Source organism: Diabrotica undecimpunctata, chromosome 7, assembly GCF_040954645.1.
Source record: "Diabrotica undecimpunctata isolate CICGRU chromosome 7, icDiaUnde3, whole genome shotgun sequence".
In the NCBI taxonomy this organism is placed as follows: domain Eukaryota; kingdom Metazoa; phylum Arthropoda; class Insecta; order Coleoptera; family Chrysomelidae; genus Diabrotica; species Diabrotica undecimpunctata.
In genome coordinates this window covers 144,818,515-144,839,293 of record NC_092809.1, presented here as the reverse complement: position 1 = coordinate 144,839,293, position 20,779 = coordinate 144,818,515, and the positions used below count along the sequence as shown (strand labels likewise).

General features: G+C 35.9%; 1 protein-coding gene across 1 annotated transcript in view; it reads left to right on the top strand.

The window, feature by feature from the left end:
* Nucleotides 1-20,779, top strand: part of LOC140445979 (uncharacterized) — a 61,783-nt gene that overhangs the window by 6,468 nt on the left and 34,536 nt on the right. Inside the window, exons 3-5 of the mRNA XM_072538453.1 lie at nucleotides 563-1,954; nucleotides 12,892-12,987; nucleotides 15,303-15,692. Of these exons, the coding sequence (XP_072394554.1) occupies nucleotides 563-1,954; nucleotides 12,892-12,987; nucleotides 15,303-15,692 (1,878 nt within the window). The remainder of the gene's footprint in view (nucleotides 1-562; nucleotides 1,955-12,891; nucleotides 12,988-15,302; nucleotides 15,693-20,779) is intronic.

Here is a 20,779-nt window from a genome sequence, read left to right as displayed (position 1 = left end):
ATATTAATTGCTAAAAAATTATTTAGTAGTTGAAAGAGCTTTTTTAAACATTACTGGAGAAAACTTGTGTGCTTTCTTCAATCAAGTTTCCTTGGCAATCTATGTCAAGAAAAGGCGATGTACAGTTGTTCATGTCCAAAAACGTTGTTCTGTTTGTCTTAAGTCCCTATATTGATTGTCACACAACAGCAACAACAGGTTTATAGTGCCCTATGCTATCCTGGTTCTCCACGAGAAGACAGCGGTTACAGCTGTGCCATCTCTGCTCTGGTGTCAATGGACACAATTAATTGTTTCATCTTAACCAGTTTGTTTCTCGTGTTAAGGTTTCTCAGTGTCATAACGTTGAAGTTGTGATTATATTCCAGTTGCCGATTACAACACTTTTTAATTGCGATTAATTTGGTAAAAGGAGTATAAACATGGGCGCTATCTGTTTGAGATCTGAAAAACGGTTTTTATTTCGTTATAATATTGTCGTTTTATGTCACCATGTAAGAAGGTTGTTATATTTTTGTTATTGAGTTTGTATCAATATCGTTTATTTGTTCCAATTTTTCAGATCAGCCATGACTTGGGTGCCAAACCAAAAGACATTACCCCACTTTCAACGACAATAAAACCTCCAGAGGAAACAAGAAAACACTCCAAAGAAATTCAGACGGAAACCGTTCACAAAGAATTCCCTAAGTGGTTAGAAGAACAACCTCCACAAGCGTATCCCTTCAATTTTATGAATACCATAACAAGAAAATTACACGAGGTCACTAATAGGCACAAAGATATAGGAATTCAAAATTCAATAGTATCACCGAAGGTTCACGAAAAAGTCGAGGTTGTTGCAAGTGGTAAAAATCACGAAAACTCTAAACTAAGGTCATTTATATCACACAAATGTCTCAATTTGGATCCGGTGGCGATAGAACATTTAGAACTGATACCGAAGAATAATTACGACGTTCTTAAAAGAATCTCACATAGATCGACGCAAATCACGGAAACGGGAAGTGAATCCGACACTTCTAAAAATATTCCAGAAATATCTAGTGAAAGCGGTACTTCTTTAAAAAAAAACAAAGAATCTGTGAGAAAAGTCTTATTATCAGACAACTACGTGATAAACACTGATAAAATAGATAGCATGAAGCTCGTACCTCATAGTAAGAGTGATACAACTATAAAATCAGACAGCCAGATACCTACCGAGACAAATCTAACGAAACAAAAGAAACTAGGCGACTATTCTACAAAAGAAAAGAAGATTACTGATCATTTAACTGTAGAAAACGCGTATGGTTCAGATTTCGAGTCTGACATATCAAACGAAGAAAATTTGAATAGAAGCCGTAGATCTATCATCAGCTTCAACAGATCTCCATATAATAAAGTTTCACACGATCCAGGAAACGACGAAGTTACTAGTAAAAGTCAAATTTCTCATCAGAAAACTGTGTCTAGCGTCAACACCGAGATGATTCTAAGTAAGGATTCAAGATTAGCTGAAAAAACTGATAGCAAAGCATCTTCGTTACAGAAAAGTACGTCAGAGAAGTATAATACCTCAAGTAATCACTCGAAAGGTACTTTACAACACGATCAGGAGAGTCTAGATACTCCAAAACCTGAAAGCACCATTAGTAGCATCAGTAAAGTATCTCTCGACTCAGTAAAACATACCGACAACATAAAAATTATCACGTCGAGCAAAAATTCCTCTGGTAGTACTGAATCAGTACTAACAAATTTGTCGCACCAAAGTCTCAAGAATGTTAACGTAAAAAGAGGCTCTTCGAGAATCGAGGAAGAAAAATCTGAAGTTTTGCCGCTGACGGAGCCCAAAGTCTCGTTGATACAGAGTTCTGAAGTAGGTAAATCCAACGGCGGAGAAGGAACCACTCGGTTGGTTAAGAATTTGTCGGTGCAGTCCAGTAAGATGTCCACCAAAGCAAATATGGTAAGTTTTAAGAACATTTTTATATTTCGACTATATTTAGCAAGACCTACGGCAAAAGATGCAACATTGCAATTTTGTTTCGATGTATATATTGTATGTACTATGTAGGTACCGTCTATTGGGTATATAGTCATAACAAATGTAAATATATGATCGACCCCCCTGTATATAAATGTCAATTTTCCACGCAAATTGTAATAGTTTGAAATAATGATAACAAAATGTCGTAAAAGAACAGAAAATGGGCAATCAATATTCATCGTCAGCCTACCTAAAAGGCTTACTTGACTGCGTAGAACTGATTTTAGTTAGATTTTTATGTGGCTACACGTGTAAATAATACCGTAAGGCGAGGGGTGGTGGTGTGCTTGGGGATTGGGGATGACTGCATTATCAGACTGCATTGTCAAAAGTCAATTAACGTTATCAAAAAATTCATGCGTAAGTTTGCCGCGTCTCCAAGAAAATATTTCATGATCTGTGAGGGGCGAATGATTAGTATTCTTTTGTACGTATTCCGTACAAAGTACACGACAGGCGAATGCATGTGCCTTTTGTCAGGGTACCTACGTTACAATGTCAACTAGAACACTATTTTTGAAGAGTTTGCGGCACAGCATCCCAACAGACCTGTTACTACGAGAGAAATGGTGTATAAACTTTATAAGAAATTCTCAGAAACCGGACCGGTTTTAGATGCGCCTCGAAGTGGTCGCCCCACCACCGTTACCACAGAAGCGAATATGCAACTCGTCGCCCTATCATCGAAGCACCTACCAAATCCGCACATCGCACATCTCGTTAATTAGAAATATCACGCTCCAGTTTTCATTTATGGAATTTATCTTAAAGAAAATGAAGATGCGTTGTTATCGTTCGCGTTTGTTGCATTGCAATGCTTTGTGCCCTCCAAAATAATTTTTTCCTCATTACGGATTGCAAGTTCGTGAGTTTTTAAATGACCAATTTAGTGATTGGATAGGGAGAAGAGGCATGATTGAATGGCCTGCGCGTTCGCCAGGTTTGGCACCCTGTGATTTTGCTTTGTGGGGAATACTTTAAGATAAAGTTTTTGCCACCCCAATACAGGATATGCAGCACTTAAAAGACAATATTGCAGAAGAATTGGAAGTTCTACGTGCCAACTTGGAATTCTGTAGAAAGACTTGTTTCACTGTGTATAAGCGTTGCCAAAAATGTATTGATGAAGGTGGTTTACATTTTGAACATAAAATGTAAAGCATGCGCTTTTTTGTAAATACTTATTTACAATAAACAATAACGTTTTTTTACTCCAATTATTTTTGCTTTTATTAATATACAAAACGGTTAACTGACTTTTGGTCCACTTTGTATTGTTATGAGCCAGAACGCTATAATTGCAGCCCTAGCGTAATAGTAATTCTAGAAGCTGAATTAACCACTTTGTCAGCAAAGTTCGAGAACTTCTTGATCGGTATTTTTCTGGAATTTCGTATTAAAGCGCTGATTCGGCACCCGTGCCTTCGCTGGCTATTTCTAGAAAATATGTTCGCGTTATATAAACTACTGCGGCGTCCTTTGGATAGATAGTACTTAGACAACTGGTACACAAGTGAAGTAAAATTTAAGATATTCTATCAGGGCTTAAATTTCATCTAAGAAGAGAGGATTTCGAGTCATCAAACCGGATCGGTTTTAGATGCGCCTCGAAGTGGTCGCCCCACCACCGTTACCACAAAAGCGAATATGCAACTCGTCGCCCTATCATCGAAGCACCTACCAAATCCGCACATCGCACATCTCGTTAATTAGAAATATCACGCTCCAGTTTTCATTTATGGAATTTATGTTAAAGAAAATGAAGATGCGTTGTTATCGTCCGCGTTTGTTGCATTGCAATGCTTTGTGCGCTCCAAAATAATTTTTTCCTCATTACGGATTGCAAGTTCGTGAGTTTTTAAATGACCAGTTTAGTGATTGGATAGGGAGAAGAGGTACAATTGAATGGCCTGCGCGTTCGCCAGGTTTGGCACCCTGTGATTTTGCCTTGTGGGGAATATTTTAAGATAAAGTTTTTGCCACCCCAATACAGGATATGCAGCACTTAAAATACAGTATTGCAGAAGAATTGGAAGTTCTCCGTGCCAACTTGGAATTCTGTAGAAAGACTTGTTTCACTGTGTATAAGCCTTGCCAAAAATGTATTGATGAAGGTGGTTTACATTTTGAACATAAAATGTAAAGCATGCGCTTTTTTGTAAATACTTATTTACAATAAACAATAACGTTTTTTTACTCCAATTATTTTTGCTTTTATTAATATACAAAACGGTTAACTGACTTTTGGTCCACTTTGTATTGTTATGAGCCAGAACGCTATAATTGCAGCCCTAGCGTAATAGTAATTCTAGAAGCTGAATTAACCACTTTGTCAGCAAAGTTTGAGAACTTCTTGATCGGTATTTTTCTGGAATTTCGTATTAAAGCGCTGATTCTGCACCCGTGCCTTCGCTGGCTATTTCTAGAAAATATGTTCGTGTTATATAAACTACTGCGGCGTCCTTTGAATAGATAGTACTTAGACAACTGGTACACAAGTGAAGTAAAATTTAAGATATTCTATCAGGGCTTAAATTTCATCTAAGAAGAGAGGATTTCGAGTCATCAAGGTTTTCTCTTTTTAGAAACTCAATATTTGAGCTTGAGAAAGCAGTATGTGAATGGGTTTAGGAAATGTATGATTCCTAAATTAACAAAAGGCAAAGAAATCATTGAATAAGTTCTTATTGAACAAAACTGAAATAACCAAAAACATTTGTTATTATTAATAATATAAATTTTATGATATAACTCTTTAAGTCTAATATTCCAAAAAATAATGATTTTAATTAAATATTATCATAATGATCATAATATAATATATATTAATAAATTGTATTTATAAATACGAGGCATGTTTTTTAAGTAAGTACCGTTTTGCGATTCTGCCGCCGCAGCGCTACGGTCGGCATTCCGCGCATGAGCGCTGGTTACCTACATCTCTTGTCTACGCACTGACGCCATTACAGTCTGATTCTTCATTGTATACTTGTTTACTCCAGTGTTTAAGATGCCTCCAACAATCGTGAGTCACGCTGATTGTGAATTACGGGCTGTTATACGATTTCTTAGTGCTAAAGGCGTAAAACCGATCGATATTCATCGTGAGATCGTTGAAGTTTACGGACAAAACATTATGAGTGATGGAATGGTAAGGAAATGGGTGAGAGCATCTAAAGATGGCCGCACAAATGTGCATGATAAGGAACGGAGTGGGCGTCCTTCGGTCGTTAATGAAAATTTGGTGCAGAAAGTGGACGAAAAGGTGAGAGAAAACAGACGCTTTACAATTTCATCATTGTCCAACTGCTTTCCTCAGTATTCTCGTAGTGTTTTGTATCGCATTGTTACCGAGAACTTGAATTACCGGAAATTGTGTTCACGTTGGGTTCCAAAAATGTTGACGGATTTGCAGAAAACCCAACGTTTAGGCAGTGCATTGACTTTCCTTGAGTGGTACCACAGTGAAGGTGAAGATTTATTAGACCAAATTGTTACTGGTGACGAAACGTGGGTGGCCTACGTCACACCAGAATCGAAACAATAATCCATGGAATGGCGACATTCATCATCACCCAAAAGAGTGAAGTTTAAGCAAACAATTTCTGCCCGGAAAATCATGTGCACAGTTTTTTGGGACAGAAAAGGAGTATTGCTAGTGGAGTTTCTGCCTCATAATGAGACAATAAATGCAGCGTCTTATTGTGAGACATTGAAAAATCTGCGTCGTGCAATCCAGAACAAAAGACGTGGCAAGTTGAGTAAGGGTATCGTTTTGCTGCATGAGAATGCCCGTCCACATGTGGCTAATCAGACCAAAGATCTCATCAAATCATTTAAATGGGAAACTCTAGATCATCCTCCATACAGCCCTGATCTGGCGCCCAGCGACTACCATTTGTTCCAGCACTTGAAGAAACACCTGGGCGATCAGCGTCTTCAAGACGATAACGAAGTCAAAACATTTGTGATGCAGTGGTTAACAAGTCAGGCGGCAGAATTTTATCAGGAGGGTATTCAAAAACTGGTGCCACGTTATGACAAGTGCTTTAATATTCACGAAAATTATGTAGAAAAGTAGATTAAGGTACAGGCTTTCATGTAAAAATAAAATTAGTGCCATATCTTTGCACGTCTTTTTTTAATTCTAAAACGGTACTTACTTAAAAAACACGCCTCGTACATATTAAATTTAGATTAATAGCTTTAAAAACTAATTAATGTTGGGTATTGTGATTGGGCTATGCCAAAACAAATAAATAGTCTGTAGAAAGCTGATAAGCTTTCATATAAGATAGATTATTATGAACACGAGACGTTTTTAATATTAAAGCTCTAAAAGAGGTAAGTTTAAAATTTAGAATATATAATTTTGTATTAAAATGTTTTCTAATGGATTTTTATTGCAGTAGTCTTAAAACTAAGTGTATTTACTGTTAATATAATAGTTTGACAAATATTGACATTTTAAAAATTCCTCTCTTACTAACTATTCTGATGTTTTGACAACGCTGTGGGGTTCTGACGTCGTAAATCTTGAATGACGTGCAAGCATTTTTATATGAAAAATGCTATATGGACGTTTTCGATGTCATGTCGGATGTTTTTACCTCCGGGACACTTTTCTATTTTAGTCCGAAATTTCTTTTTTTAATTTATCACATATACTACAAACAGGGTAGGCTCTAGTACAATTAATTAAATAATTTGGTAATAAAAACGTCTATTTTTTTAAAGTTAACTTTTATGTTTTCTTTTATATATTTATAGTCGAGTTCAACAGACCTTGAGGACAAAGACTTCCAATATCCAGGTTTCCCACCAACAATTTCAGATTGGTTACCGCCTCCATCTGTTTTCTTTGGGGACGTTGCCTTTTTTTGTACCAGCCTCAGTATTTATTTGTTAATTATTTCTTCTTTCATTCTGGTTATGTGATCGAACCAACTTAATGTTTGAATTTTATAATTCGTTATCCGTTCTTCTCCTCGTTCAAACCTTCGTATATGTATTCTTCGAAGTATCTTTTCTATCAGTATAATATATCCAATTTTAGCTCCATATCTCTATTAAGTATCATTTAGGCAGCTGTTTTCGTCTATTATAATTTCTGTACTAAAAAGGGGTCCTAGTAGACAACAAATGTCCTGGCTGAAAACCATTCGCGACTGGACCGGGTTAAACACACAGACGCTCTTAAGAAAAGCAGAAGATAGACACGAATTTGCAATGGTTGTAGCCAACCGTTAATAATGTTAATAATGGAGTCGGCACTAAAAAAAGAAGATAATTTTTTTGCGATATCTTAGACCCACTGGATTTTTTAGTATTATAAGAGTATTTTTCCGTAATCCCCACACTGAAAATCATAAATTTTATATTGGTCTTTCTTGCCCTAGCCTTTATGATCTAGTTTTTAGGTGCTATAATCTTGCCTTTTACCATTTCCAGTCTGCTGTCTAACACACACCCATTTTAAACCTTGCACACAGCGATTAGGTGACATCGTGTCCTCGCGGACGTAAAAGTAGGATTTGCTGGCAATACTGTGTTCTGTTTCTAATATAAACGTTAACGGTACGATTATTTTTCTCCGATATGTATTTACCCTGTCCATCTTCTTCTTCCTCTACATTTCAGGGTTTAGCTATTTAGTCGTTGGTGATTAAAGAATTCTTAAGTGTATCAAAGACCGTCATATATTAGAAACTACGAGATTATTGGGTAAAATCGTGTCGCTTTTCTATTACTGATGTCTGACCTTGCATTACATATTGTCAATTCCATATGAAGTTTCGTATTCCAAAAACATCTTCGTGAACTGTTCTCAGTAGTGAAATATCACAAAGCATGTCCGTCTTCTTTAGATTGTTTTTTTGTCTCCAAGTGTTAATCTCCGTTTGTTCCTATCACTTGTGGAATAAGTAAGTTTTCGAAAAAAAGAAGATAATGAAAAAAAAAGCAAAGTTAGATTTCTTACTGGCGAAAAGATGTTTATCAACGATGACTTGACCGAAAAGGAAAGGCACATGAGGCAGAAAATTGTAAATAAAGGCAAGGAATTAAGAGCTGAAGGTAAAATCGTGAAGATAGGGTACACAAAACTAACTATGGATGGCATAAACTGGAATTGACCAGAAAGCGTACTTTCAAACGAGAAAATTCTAGAAAAGAGAGGAATCAGACTGCTCGACCAGACCGACCGTCCATAACTTACAGCGACCGATCGCGATCGTCCAGTTTTGAAATTTGGACTTGTTGGAATTTTTGATCGTTTGGTCGATGAATATGGAATATTTCGCATTCATTTATACTGTTCTGAGCAATGACATTGACCATTGACATTTCAAAATTTGTAATTAACCTATAAAATTTGAGCTTGCTCATGCTATAATAATTTTGAAATTAAATAGAATCATTTAATAGAATGGGATATAACACAAAGAATTCTCATTGTTGGTGTCTTTTTTAAAAAATATCACGCATTCAAACTGTTCTACACCTACGAAGACGTCTCCACAGTAGAATTATCGCTGCTAATTTTATTCATAATTCAATTTTCTACAAAAAACCCGGTAAAATAATATTACAAAAATGTGGTTATGTTGCTACACTCTCCTGACGTTTTGACGGTCGGTCGATGGAAAACGAACGAGTAATGTGAGTTTAAAACTAAAAATACAAAAGTTGGTTGTTCGCCGTAGGACGGTTGGTCGTGGTCGGTCGGACAGTCTGATTCCTACCATATGGACCCAAAAAACGGCATACCTATAACAGGGAAAAAAGAAAAAGAAGACCCATTATGCCGACGGATTCTAGCGATGAACAGGCAAGTAAGTTTGAACATACATAAATATGTTAATACGTACTTAAATATTGCGACATGGAATGTACGAGGAGTATACGAAGAGGGAGCATTAATTAACCTGATAGAAGAGCTTAAGAAATATATTTACAAAATTACACATCATATCGCTGATAAATATACACGCTCCAAAAAAGAAAAAGGAGAAGAAGTGAAAGATGAATTTTATGAAGAATTAGAGTCATTGTCTGAAGAAATGCCCAAACAAGATATTAAAATAATTATTATATGCGACGCCAATGCAAAGGTTGGAAGAGAAAACGTATAAAAACATAACAGGGGGCGAAAGTAAACATATGAATACAAATAATGATGGCCAAAGATTGATTACATTCGTAATTGAAAACAGGATGAAAATAATGAAAGCATTTCAGTGGAAAGAATATACAGGGTGTTTAGTTGGGAAAGTAACATACGTTGACTGTAAATAGAGGGCACTTGGGCGATCTCAAAGGTCCCATACTTAATGGGTCTTACTTCATCATTAAAAAATATTATCATCATCATCCAGCCTTCATTTATCACGTCCACTACTGGACATAAGCCTCCCTTAAACTCCTCCTTTCTTTACGATTTTGTGCTCTTTGTTGCCAATTATTGGTGATACGCCTGATGTCGTCAGCACAACGTGTAGGTGGTCTCCCTCTACTACGTTTGTCTGCTCTTTCTTCTTCGCAGATCTTCGTTTCTTATTCGGTCGAGCAACGTCACTCCCAGCATAGACCGTTCGATTTCTTTATATGTATTTGGCACGCGAATATTCTTTAAGGTGTCCAATCGATTCATTTATTTATAATTATAAGAAATCCAGGTTCGGATTAAAAAATCTTGGAAAAATATTCCGAACCAAAAACAACACCCTCTACATTAGATTTTAAAAAATGGATTCTGCACTTAAAAGAGAATGAAAAACTAAATTAAGTGATATACTTTGAATTCAGCCAGCCAGTCACAACATGCTAATATTCTCTAAACAACAGTATGGAAAGATGTAGTGATAGAAGATGTCAGAGATATGAGAATCAGAAATTGGAAGCTGACAGCTAAGAACAGAAAACGATGGAAACTATCCATCCAGCAAAGGGCCTTAAAGGCCTGTTAACGCTATACATACAAATAATCACACGATCTCTTCTATTACATTTGCTAGTACTTTTGATTTGTGTGGATCACGTGCATGGTTTTTGTCATGAAAAATTATTATAAAGCGATAATTTCGCCAAGCAATGGCGTAGACTATAGATATGTGTAACCCTTCCGGTTCTTAGTCGTACGCCTCTGATGAAAGTGAAAAAAATTGTTTTACTGTTTATTTATCTGTTTTAAACTAATTGAGTTGACTGTAACTTTTGCTGCAAAATATCACAAAGGAATGTCAGGGTATATTAAAATAATGATCAAAGTTCATTTTTAAGTATTTAAATAAAACATTTTGTGCCTATATGTATTGTGGAGTAATGTTGTAATCATTGAACGACCCATCAGAAACGGTGGGTGCCAATGGGTGACAATATAACTAGCTCCGAAAGTTGGGAGCTAATGTAAGACAATAAAACACAACTTTCTTTGGGAGCTCAGTCTAGCTCAGTCTCTCAGGTGTAAGAACGTCTTATCTTAAATGTAAATCTGAAAAATGAGTTTGCCAGGGACAAATAAACCAAGCTATTAACTAATCATATTTATTATACATAAAAAATTGAAATTTTAATATTAAATTAAAATCAAAGTAAATCTTGCCTGCAGCTTTACAAAATAGATTTTTAAATGATACTTATGGCTTTTGGTGTTGACTTAACGCAGTTAGACAGGATTGCAGGATTTAGTTGTTGGTTGCCAGTTCCAGTTGTTGATCTTGGGATTAAACTGCAAGGATATGTTGAGTTCCCATAGCAGTGGCTCACTGTAGTATGTTATTCCCAATGGTCGACCATGTGGTTCGGGTAGTCTTCAAAAAGGTTAGACAAAAATTGAATTAGGAAAAAAACTGTAATAATGAACCTTGTGTTAGCAACTGTATATATTTTAAAATATTTGCTTGCCATATGAAAATTGAAAATAATTACAATATTAAATAACGAACAGCAAATTGTCAAGGATAAAATGAATATAATTATTATTAAACAAATTAGTTAAATTAAGATATATAAAAAAATCTTATATACTAAAACGCTAAGCCCTTTTCTTGTCCACCACTTTGCTCAAAAACCATATTAGATAATTAAAATATTTTTTCGGAATATTATTAGTATTACGTATGAGATTGTCAAGATATACTTTTGGTACAAAAATTCACTTCCGGTTTTGAGTTAAAATTTACTTTTAGTTTTAGACAAAGACAAAGTTTTAGACCCCACAATGTATATATGGATCGAAAGGTCTCGTCGAGATGAATCTAAATATGTACTTCCGGTTGCGATCCGACACTGGAAGTGGCCCGAAACGCGCATAAAACTTCAAGATAGAGCAAATCTGACACCGGATTCGTGATCAGCATGCAAAATTAATTGCTAAATGATATCCATGTCGACATTTGATGAACTAAAAATTGCATTCCGGTTTTGAGGTCGACTTCCGGTTTCGTTTTTATTACTCAAATTAATAGAGAATTCAACGTAGAGTTCAAAAATGTAAGTTCACGAAATTATCATTTATAGTTTTTGAGTTATTGATAAAAATATTTTTACTTCCGGTCATTGTATATATTGTATATTTTTCTCGCAAAATAAAAAGTTCATTTAAAAAACTCGATGTCGAGTTGGCCCGCTAGTTGATCAACTAAAAATGTAAGTACTCACCCCAGGAAAAGATTTAATATATAGATAAATTTATAAAGCTGTACAGATGTTGTATTGAACCAGATTCTGAGGTTCTTTAACCAAGATTATCTTCTTCTTCTTTCTGGACCTCGTTTTCCAAATATTTTTCCTTTCAGGATGGCTTAAAGGGGAGCATATCTGGATTCTTTCGCATAATATGTCCGAAGAACTGTAACTTTCGGGATTTGATGGTGGTCAGTACCTCTCGGTTCTTATTCATTCTTCTGAGGACCTCCTCATTTGTGACTCGGTCAGTTCACGGGATCTTAAGCATTCTCCAATATAGCCACATCTCAAATGCTTCCAGTTTTCTGCACATATCTTCGTTCAAGGTCCACGATTCAACACCATAAAAAAGGACAGAGAAGACGTAGCAAGAGAGAGGTTGTGACTCTTGAAGAAGGCATCCATCCGATTGAAGGTGGATCTAGCTTTTCCGATGCATGCTCTAATCTCCTGGTTGTTGGTCCATTCTTCATATAGAACATACTGGAGTCAAATACAGGAAATATAACTGAAATAAATGAAAAATAAAGATTATATAGGATATTTAGTTGATTGAAGAGTTGAGCGCTAAGTATTTTTAGAATAAAATATAAATAAAAAAAGTATGGCGCTAGGGTGGGTGATGTGCTGCCGTGTATGTACGGCATCAGTATGGTGTATTTAAAGATGTAAATAGTTGAAAATGTACGGTGACAGAACCTGAACGATGGAGATTAATTTGCGTAATAGTACGGCGCTTGCTCATCAAAGCTGCAAATGAAAATCGTACTTTTACGGCAACAGTATCGAAAGGGTTAATATTAAATGGTATTGTTAAAATATTTATACGTATTAATGACATACCCTATATAAATTTAGGTAAAATTTAGCATTTAATGAAAAATAAAATTTAAGCGCATTCGATTTAAATTTTTCGTCGCTTCCGCACCGAGTCCGATTCTGTCCTAAAATAAAATTTATATTTATTGGTTTGTTTATTAGTTTGCCATGTGGGAGACTTAACATAGTCTTGCAAATTATTCCAAACAAGCTGATAACGACGTTATGTATTTAGACAGGAAGCTATTAGTATGCCTATAATTACAGTGCAGATAATGTATCTGTAATATGGTCATTTTAGAGGTTTCCAATAAGTGTGCATCATTCAAACGCCTTTTTACCAATTCCAGAACGAACCGAATCAAATTCACTTGAAGTTCGAAGCCGAAATTCATCTGCTCAATGATTTCAATGAGTCACTTAAGAAATTTTCTGCCTTGGAACAGGTAAGTGGTTTTTTTTTTGTTATGGATGACACACTGTTGATGTCTATAAATATTTAACTGAAACTATTTCGGGAAATTGCTACAGAGTGGTACTAAATACAAAATATTAACGTCTATAAATTATACGAAGCACACATAGCTTTTGCGAGAGTTGTTGGTTCCGTTTCAGGATAGATTAGAAAAAAAATATTTGAAATGAAATAAAATTAATGTATTGTTTTTCAAAATATTCGTCGTTATATTCTATATACTTTTTTATGCAGATAATCCAATTGTCAAAATGTTTTTTTTAAGTCCGAAGATGCTATTAATTAAAACATCAATAAACTTATTTTAACCTTTAATTGTGGCTTATTCCCATTACTTTGTCTGTTTTGCCTAGACTTTTGTATATCTAGTTGTTCTGTTGTTTGTTCCTGTCTGTCCCTCTTGTTTCTCTGAATTATGCCCTATTTTATCTCTACTAGGAGATGGTCAGATCTGCAGCATGCTCGTCTTCTGCTTTTCACATATTGTATGCTTGTTGCGACCCTTTGGTCTATCAAGACATGATCAATTTTTTTGGCGGTTGTTCCACAAGGCAAAATCCATGTCGCTTTTTGTATGTCTCGGTGTGGGAAAAAGTCGAGCTTATGATTATGTCTTTTCTACTGGCAAAGTTGATAAGTAATTCTCCATTTTCATTGATGTTTTTATGAAGTGAATGTTTACCAATGGTTCCTAAGAAAAGTTTTTCTTTGCCCATTTGAGCATTCATATCTCCTAGTACGATCTTAATGTCATTTCTCGGTGAGCTGTCGTATACTTCCTCTAGCTGTTCGTAAAAATCTTCTTTTATTTCCATGGTTCTTCTCTTGGCAATGTATGTATTTTTATTCTTAGTTTACCTATTCTCTCATTCACTGCTTTAAAATCTAATATGACATGTTTCATCTTATTGTCAACTATGAAGACTACTCCAAACTTTCTTTTTCTGCTATATAGTATTGTATGCGTTTTTGTGTCTTTTATTCCGTACCCTAGCCATTTAGTTTCTTGTATTGCTGCTAGTACTGTTTTTTATTTTCTGACCTCGTTAAGTTGTGATGCCTGTGTTCCTGGTTTATTCAATGTCAGGACGTTCCAGGTACCGAGTGCGTAATCCATATTTCTTTCCTTAAGTCGTCGTCATAATACCGATCTACCCGAGGCTTATTTAAAGGTTTCTTGGTTTTGTACTTTTTACGGTAATGGGTTACTGGCCCATTGACCAACCCCCAACCTGGAGGACCAGAAACTTCTGGTTCTATTTCTCGACTATATCCTGGTCTCCATTCTTTTTCGCCCGCTAAATTTTCCTTTTTCTATTTTGTCATTTTTAATATTCTTATCCTGTTTCTCTTCCTTTTCTTCCTCCTCTTCCCCGTCATCTACATATATCTTTTTTTTTATTTTTCCACCTTTTTCATATTCCTTATCTTGGTTCTCTTGCTTTCTGTTTTCTTCTCCGTCACAATACTCGGCTTCGCCCACGCCTCTCCGCACCTTTAATCCTCTTTTATGTTCTCATTCTCATCTTATGGCTATTTGCGGTCTTTGTGATAATCACCCCTTTACTCCCAGTTTTTATCTTAATTCTGGTTCTCATCATCTTTCTCTTCTCTTTGTTTCTTTTTTCTATTTCTTATATTTTTTTATTCGTATTCATTTTGTTCCATGCTCCTCCTCCCTCTCTCTTCCCAGACCCTAATCTCGACCTAGTATTCCGCCTCAACCGCATTCTAGTACTCGACCTACGTCCTCATGTACTGCTTCTTGCTTTCATCTATATCCTTTTACGGCTTCTTCTTGTTCTTGTCTACTTTTTCCCCTTTCTTCATATTTGCCTTCATACTATTGTTTGGCTTTCTCCCTTTTCATCTTTTGCTTCTTTTCTCTGTCCCCATAGTCCTCCCGCCCTCGCTCTCGCTCTCTTTCTAATCCTCTTCTATGTCCACATCTTCAGCTTGTTCTCGTTCCCTTTCTCTAATTTCTATTTCCCTCTTTATTTTCTTCCTTTTGTCTTTCTCCACCTCTTCCACGTTTCCATACTCGGACAGACAATTGCCCTAGTCCGATCCTTAATCCTCGTCCTCGTGTTTATGTCATTTTTTTTCCTCATATTTCCCTCTTCAATATGGTTTCATTGCAAATCCTCCATTTCGACTACTCTGGAACATTTTTTTGCAATTTTAGATCTGCTTGTTTTACTTTTTTCTTAATTTTTTAATATTCTTTGGTACTATTCTTACTTGACATACCTGTAAGTATAATCTGATGCAGAATTCGCATTTTAGGCGTTAGAAACCTTAAAAAACAAAAATACCGTCGCAGCTTCAAAATTACTTCAAAACAATGCTGCTCAAACGTCCGTGATCGCAAATACTTCTACAATTTCCACCAGACCCAAGGAGAAGGCGTCCAAAGTCGAGACGTCGAGAAGCTCACCGTCGCATACTTCCCACATCAACTTCTCCAGAGGATCGTTCATAAACACCATTGATGACGACTTAAATCTGCTGAAAGATACTACAGTAGACAAAGATAAGTCTAGTATACTTTCGACTGGGCTGGAGATTTCAAATTTGAATTCTATCAATCAATCTCTGTCTGCGAAAAGCGAGGATCATTTCTCGAATTTCGAGAATTTGCAGACTATTAATTTCGCTGGACTCTCGCTGAATATGGTAAGTGACTATATTGTTTTTATACTAACCACATTCTCAAAAACTGTAATAGTCAACGTTAACATTGGTCAATCATATTAATTCTATTTACTTTTAAGTTTTTCGAACAAATTCGCAAATTATCACGAATAAAAAATCAAAATCATGATTATATGACTGTGGGGTATTAACAAACAAATGTACTATTACAAATTAATAGTACTTAATTAACAGAACTATTCCTTCGATAAGTCTGGCGAGAAAAATGGACTTTTCCTCATTGGTGCAAATAATTATTAAAATTTAAATGGTTGCAATAAACAATCAAAGACAATTTATAGGTTTAGGTAAAACTAGGTAAAAACTTACCGCTGGGTCTAATTACCAGGGTTTGCACTACAAAACAACGAACGAAATCAATTCAATATGCGTGCATGGGTTCACGTGCCGGGTTGCGTCTTTTCTTTTCAACGACTGGTGCTCTTCTCTTTCAAAGGGACGCATTCCACGAGCCCGATGGCGGTACTTATCAGGATCGGATGAATACAGGGGAGGAAAAATGTAATGATTAATTTATACAACCATATTTAAATTTAAACATTCTCCCCCCTTTAAAGGCCATAAGGTCTTTAAAAAACAAAACGAATTCTAAAATTTTAAATACTATCATTACTTAAACAACTAAAACGATAATTAATACAAACAATTCCTATACAAATCTTAAACAAATATTCAAAACTTAAACTACAATAAAAAAATTAAAATTAAAATGGTGGTTTCGTCGCGGTTATATTGACAAAAGCCGAACAAAACAAAATTAATAAAAACGTTGTAAAGCGGCCAAAAAAGCTTCCGCGGTCAAATCACTAGCTAATTCAAGATTTAAAGCCTTAGTACCGCAACATACAAATAGACACAAATAGGCCTTTTGAGTTCTAACTCCCCTGTAACGAGACATAGTTATCGAAAACGGTCCACCATAATCTAACCCACAAATCGAAAAGGGTTTAATGGCACCGAGACGAAATCTAGGCAAATTACCCATAGGGGGTTGTAAGTTTTTAGGAGATTGTTTCCAACATCTCATACATTTGGACAATACCGAATTAACGGCTTGTTTAGAAGATATTATCCAAAACCTTTGACTAACCAAAAACTGAGTACTCTTAAATCCAGCATGTAAATACTTCTCATGATAATGACGAACTAGAAGAGTAGTAAGGCGAGATTTTTTTGGTAACAAAAACGGGTGTTTTGCTTCATACGATAACGAAGACTGAGATAGACGACCACCTACTCTTAAACACTGAGTACTATCATCTAAAAATACTCCCAACTTACGAAATGGTTTTGGAAAAGAATTTGATTGAAGATGTTCTTCAAAATACTTTTCTTGTGTAAATCTGACGAGGATAATCAACGAGTCTTCTAATTCTACGAAAGTTAAGGGTCCTGACCGTTTCGACCTTTTATAACGAGAGTTGTGCGCGAATCGCAACATAAAAGCCAAAATTCTTTGGATCGAGGTAAAAGACGATTTATTTTTCAGCAAACAAGACAGAAAATGTTCCTCACGAATAGAAACAAACACTAAAGCTTTCTTTATCTCTTCCAAAGAGGATTTTTCCTGCAATGAGGGAGGAACCTCTGGAAAAATTAATGGAATATTATACAAAAACGAAGGACCTGTTAACCAGTCTAATTTTGATAGAAAAGCGGCCGGTAGCATGCCTCGCGAAGGCGCATCAGCTGCATTATTTCGAGATTCGATATAATGCCAAGAATAATTTTGACTATGGGACTGGATATACGAAATGCGATTTGCGACGAAAGTTTTGAATCTCGAGTGGGAGCTTTTAATCCAGTGCAATACGATTTGAGAATCTAACCAAGCATACACATTTTGAAATATTATATGTTTCCACGACTCTAACACAAACGACATAAGTTTTACCAAATGAACAGCAGCTAACAATTCTAATCGAGGTATAGTAATCTGTTTTATAGGAGCTACTTTCGATTTGGCACACAGTAAATTAACTTGAACTAGGTTACGAGTATCAATACTACGAATATAAACGACACAAGCATATCCCTTTTCACTAGCATCGGCAAATCCATGAAGCTCTAAGATGGGACATGAGGAAATATTCAAAAAACGAGGAATTTTGAACTGTGAAATAAGAGATAGTTCGCTCTTATATTGCTCCCATACACGAATTATTTCCGAAGGAGGGCGATCATCCCATTTAAGACCGGTTGCCCAAAGTGGTTGGATTAAATGTTTAATAAAAAAGGTAATAGGTGTTAAGTAACCACAAGGATCATAAATTCGAGCTAATTCGGACAAAAACGATCTTTTGGTACAAGGGACGTCTTGCAATTTGACTGAAAATTGAAAGACGTCGGACTGTGCAATCCACTTCAAACCAAGGATTTTTAATGAAGGGCCATTTGCTTCTGGATCAAAATTAATGGAGTGAGGATTAATATGGGATTCAGGAAACTGCGACAACAATTTGGGTTCATTCGAACACCATTTCCGTAACTCAAAGCCTCCTAACTTTAACAAAGCGACTAATTCGTCAACTAAAGTTTGTGCTTCTTCGAGAGTCGAAGCACCAAAAACAAAATCATCAATATACGAAGCATGACGAATAAGCGAGACGGCTTTAGGAAAACGAGAGCCTTCGTCTAATGCTAATTGTTGGAGAGTTCTTAAAGCGAGATACGGCGAAGATACTATTCCAAAAGTAACGGTTAATAAACGATATTCCTGAATTTCCTCAGCGCTAGAAAATCTCCATAACACACGTTGATAATCCGTGTGTTCAGGAGCGACTAAAATATTACGATACATCTGACGAATGTCCGCACACAGCGCAAAACGATTAAGTCTAAAATTCAACAACAGCGAGACTATGTTCTGTTGCAGCTTAGGACCGACCAGTAAATAGTCGTTTAAAGATTTACCGCGACTGGGACTTTTCTGAGACGCATTATATACAACTCGAATTTTACTTGAAACACTATCTGGTTTCACAACGCAATGATGTGGAATATAATACTTTCCCCTTTTCTTTTCGGCATTAGGGACTAACTCCATATGACCTAAATCAAGATACTCCTGCATATGAAAAGAATATTCTTTTTTCAAATTTGGTTGACGAGATAAGCGTCGTTCTAATGATAGCAATCTATTTAAAGCAATATCATAGCTATCTTGCAAACAAGGCGGCGATTCACGAAAAGGCAAAGATACAACATATTTACCCGAGACGTCCCGATTATGCGTTTCCAGATAAATGTTCTCACACAGAACGTCTTCTGGTTCTGAAACTGGCTTTTCCGGTACGTTTTCCAGTTCCCAAAATTTCGTTAACGAAGAATTTAGTGGGTCTTCAATATTTGAAAGACAAACAAGCGAAGTCGACGAAAGGTTAGGTGTGCTAGTAGGTCCTAACAAAATATAACCAAAAACGGTATTTAGGGCATCTGGTTGTCCCGCTTTACCTTCAATTTTACCTTCTAACAACACCTTCGAAAATATGCTACAACCAATTAACAAATCTATAGATTGACTACAGTTAAATTCGGGATCGGCTAACTTCAAATTTTTAATATAATTCCACGTCGATATGTCAATTTTGGTGCTCGGCAAATCCGAGCAAACCCGATCTGTAATAATAGCCTCCAAGTGAAACACCGGTGACTCCTGATGACGAGGTTGGATAGAAAAACTTATTTGACCTTGATTCAGTTTCGTTTGCATCGAATTGAGTCCGTTAACTTCAAATGAACAAGGAGTTTTAGGCCAACCTAATCTACTGGCAGCTTTACGACTAATGAACGAACTCATTGAACCTGAATCTAGAAGACATCTCAAGGGCTGTTTACACCCCTTACTATCAATCGCGTGAACTAAAACAGTACCGAGCAAGATTTCCTTTTTTGTCTCGTTTTTCTTCCCTACAAAACTAGCAGCACAATGTGATATTTCAGGCGAATTTTGTTCTACTCCCGATGCTCCTGAATTATTAGTATTTCCTGTGGACGACTGATTATTGGAAAGATTTCTATCAAAGTGCAACAAACTATTATGAAGGTGACTATTACATTTACTACATTTAAAGGCCTTTGGACACGACTTGACAGAATGATTAGCCTGATTAAGACACCTAAAACACGAGGAAGATTCTTTACAAAATTGGTATCTTTCTTTTGGAGATTTTTTCAAAAACAACGAGCAATGGTTAAGAAAATGACTTTGTTTACATAAAGCACAACATATTGACGACGAATTTGTAACAAAGGATGAACTACTATTATGCCTTGACTCATTGGAATGTTTATAATTACACTTTGGCTCCGTATAAGTTGGAGCCCTCGACGATTTCTTAGATTCACTTAAGCTACTATTCAAATTATCGTAAGCAATGTACTGAGTTTCAATAAACTCTACCAATTTTTGAAATGACGGGATTTTATTCGATTTATTTTCTAACTCAAATAACTTTACTGAATCCGCGTCTAATTTCGACAAAAGTAAATTAAACATAATAAAATCCCAATGTTCTGTCGGAAGACCTAATGTTTTCAATGCGGCTAAATTTTCTAAAAACGTATCTACTAATTTAGCCAGATTTTTCGAATTAACTACCGATATTTTCTGTACGCCCAAGATCGCATCCCAATGCGCGGTCGCACAACGACGAACATTTGTGTACCGTTTAACAATTAGATCGTAAGCAATTTGATAATTATCGCTATTTATTGACAAATTACGAATCAAACTAAGTGGAGTCCCTTCTAAACATCCTTTCAAATACTTAAACTTTTCTACGTCTGCTAGGCCTGCGTTATTATGTACAACCGAATTATATAAGTCTAAAAACGAACTAAACTCCTTAAAATCACCCTTAAATTTAGGCAGCTCTATTTTAGGCAAGCGAATATTTGATTGTGGAACTACTACCGATCTAAATGGTTCTGGAGTTTCAAATTGTGGCTCAAATAATTCCGCACTAAATAGTTTTATTTTATAAAATTGTTCCAAAAATAATTCCCGAACATTTTCTTCAACCCTCGTATCCGCGTCTGGTACAGAA